General features: G+C 44.9%; 1 protein-coding gene across 1 annotated transcript; it reads left to right on the plus strand.

The window, feature by feature from the left end:
- The first annotated feature begins 645 nt into the window (after positions 1 to 645).
- On the plus strand, positions 646 to 1578 carry LOC121989071 (microsomal glutathione S-transferase 3-like). Its single transcript, XM_042542890.1, has 4 exons — positions 646 to 841; positions 939 to 1014; positions 1114 to 1286; positions 1366 to 1578. Exons 1-4 carry the CDS (start codon positions 729 to 731, stop codon positions 1439 to 1441), a joined length of 438 nt encoding a protein of 145 aa, XP_042398824.1. The 5' UTR covers positions 646 to 728; the 3' UTR covers positions 1442 to 1578.

Here is a 1578-nt window from a genome sequence, read left to right on the forward strand (position 1 = left end):
TGCTTCATCGGGATATAATGGATCATATAGTAAGCACCTAAAGGGAGAAGACCACACGATTTTGTAGAGGATATCTAAGAGTTTGACCATCGGGCAGAGATCTGCCAGCGGTGATCGGATAGCAGGGACATCGCCGGCGGCACTGGTGGCGCAACGATCCATGACGATCAAAAACAAAGTGAATGCATCAGTGCCAAAAATTGCTGTATATAAACATATACACGCACAAAAATCGATCAAATTCTATCCAATGAAGAATGATTCAAAATTGGACAAAATGCTAAATTAATCCGCCAATCACCACAATCCTTCCTAACTAAACGCTTTGACCATCTATAGTATGATTTAGTGTGTCGTAATATATGATAATTGAGAAAATTTCCCGATCTGAAAAATTCTTAGATTTAATTCTTTATAAATTCAAATATGCAATAATGGATTGTGAGGAAGGAACGGAGGAAAATTAAAAGATAAAAAAGGGACTTTCTACTTATTTATTTAAAAAAATATTTTTAATTCGAAAATGGACGTCTCACGTTGCTTTGCTGGCGTCATCTGTGATGGAATCCAACGCCCAAGAACACGCGCACTAGCAATAAATCCCAACCGTAGAATTTCCCAGTAGCTTCGCGGACCGTTAACTATCGAATCAATTTCACGCTGTTGCTAGGGTTTTTACTAGACACATCATTCCTGCGGAGCAATAGGAAGGCAGACGAAGCAGATCCATGGCGGTGACCTTGGAGATCACCAATGACTATGGCTACGTCGTTCTCGTCCTCGTCCTTTACATCTTCTTCAACTTTTGGATGGCCATTCAAGTCGGCAAGGCTCGCAGGAAGTACTGATCTTCATCTTCGTCTTCGTATTTTCCGCCTGATCTGGTTTATCCTTTTAGATAATGATTTGCCCTCCCTTTTTTTTTTCTTTACCCTCAGGTACAAGGTCTCCTATCCAACGCTCTACGCGATCGAATCGGAGAACAAGGACGCCAAGCTATTCAACTGCATCCAGGTGCGTGGTTTCCTCCAATATGATTTCTTTTGCCCCCTCTTTTGTTTCAATCTGGATCCGCGCTCATTGCCGCTGTTTTGTTGTTCGATGGAATGCCAGAGAGGGCACCAGAACGCACTGGAGATGATGCCGGTTTTCTTCGTTACGCTGCTTTTGAGCGGGCTCTACTGCCCCATCGTCGCCGCTGGGCTCGGCGCCTTCTACACCGTCGCCCGCTACTTCTACTTCAGGGGCTACGCCACCGGCGTGCCCGAGAACAGGCTCAAGATCGGGTACTTCTCCCTCCCTCCTGGTCAGAAAGAAATATCGCCGTTCTGGCTTTTGACATCCTGTGTGTTGTGTTGATTGCAGTGGGTTTAACTTCTTAGCGTTGCTGGGGCTCATGATCCTGGCGGCGGTCTTTGGAGTTCGCCTTCTTCTCAGCTGATGATGCTTTTGCAAAAGGTCGAGTGCTGGCTTTTGCCAATGGAGAATAAGTGCAATGCTGCGCTGTTGATGCATGTTTCCCTTGTTCGCTCGTTGTATCTTAGACATTGATACTTTTGCAAGTTCCTTTCATCTTTA

The sequence above is a fragment of the Zingiber officinale genome, chromosome 6B (assembly GCF_018446385.1).
Source record: "Zingiber officinale cultivar Zhangliang chromosome 6B, Zo_v1.1, whole genome shotgun sequence".
Taxonomy (NCBI): Eukaryota; Viridiplantae; Streptophyta; class Magnoliopsida; order Zingiberales; family Zingiberaceae; genus Zingiber; species Zingiber officinale.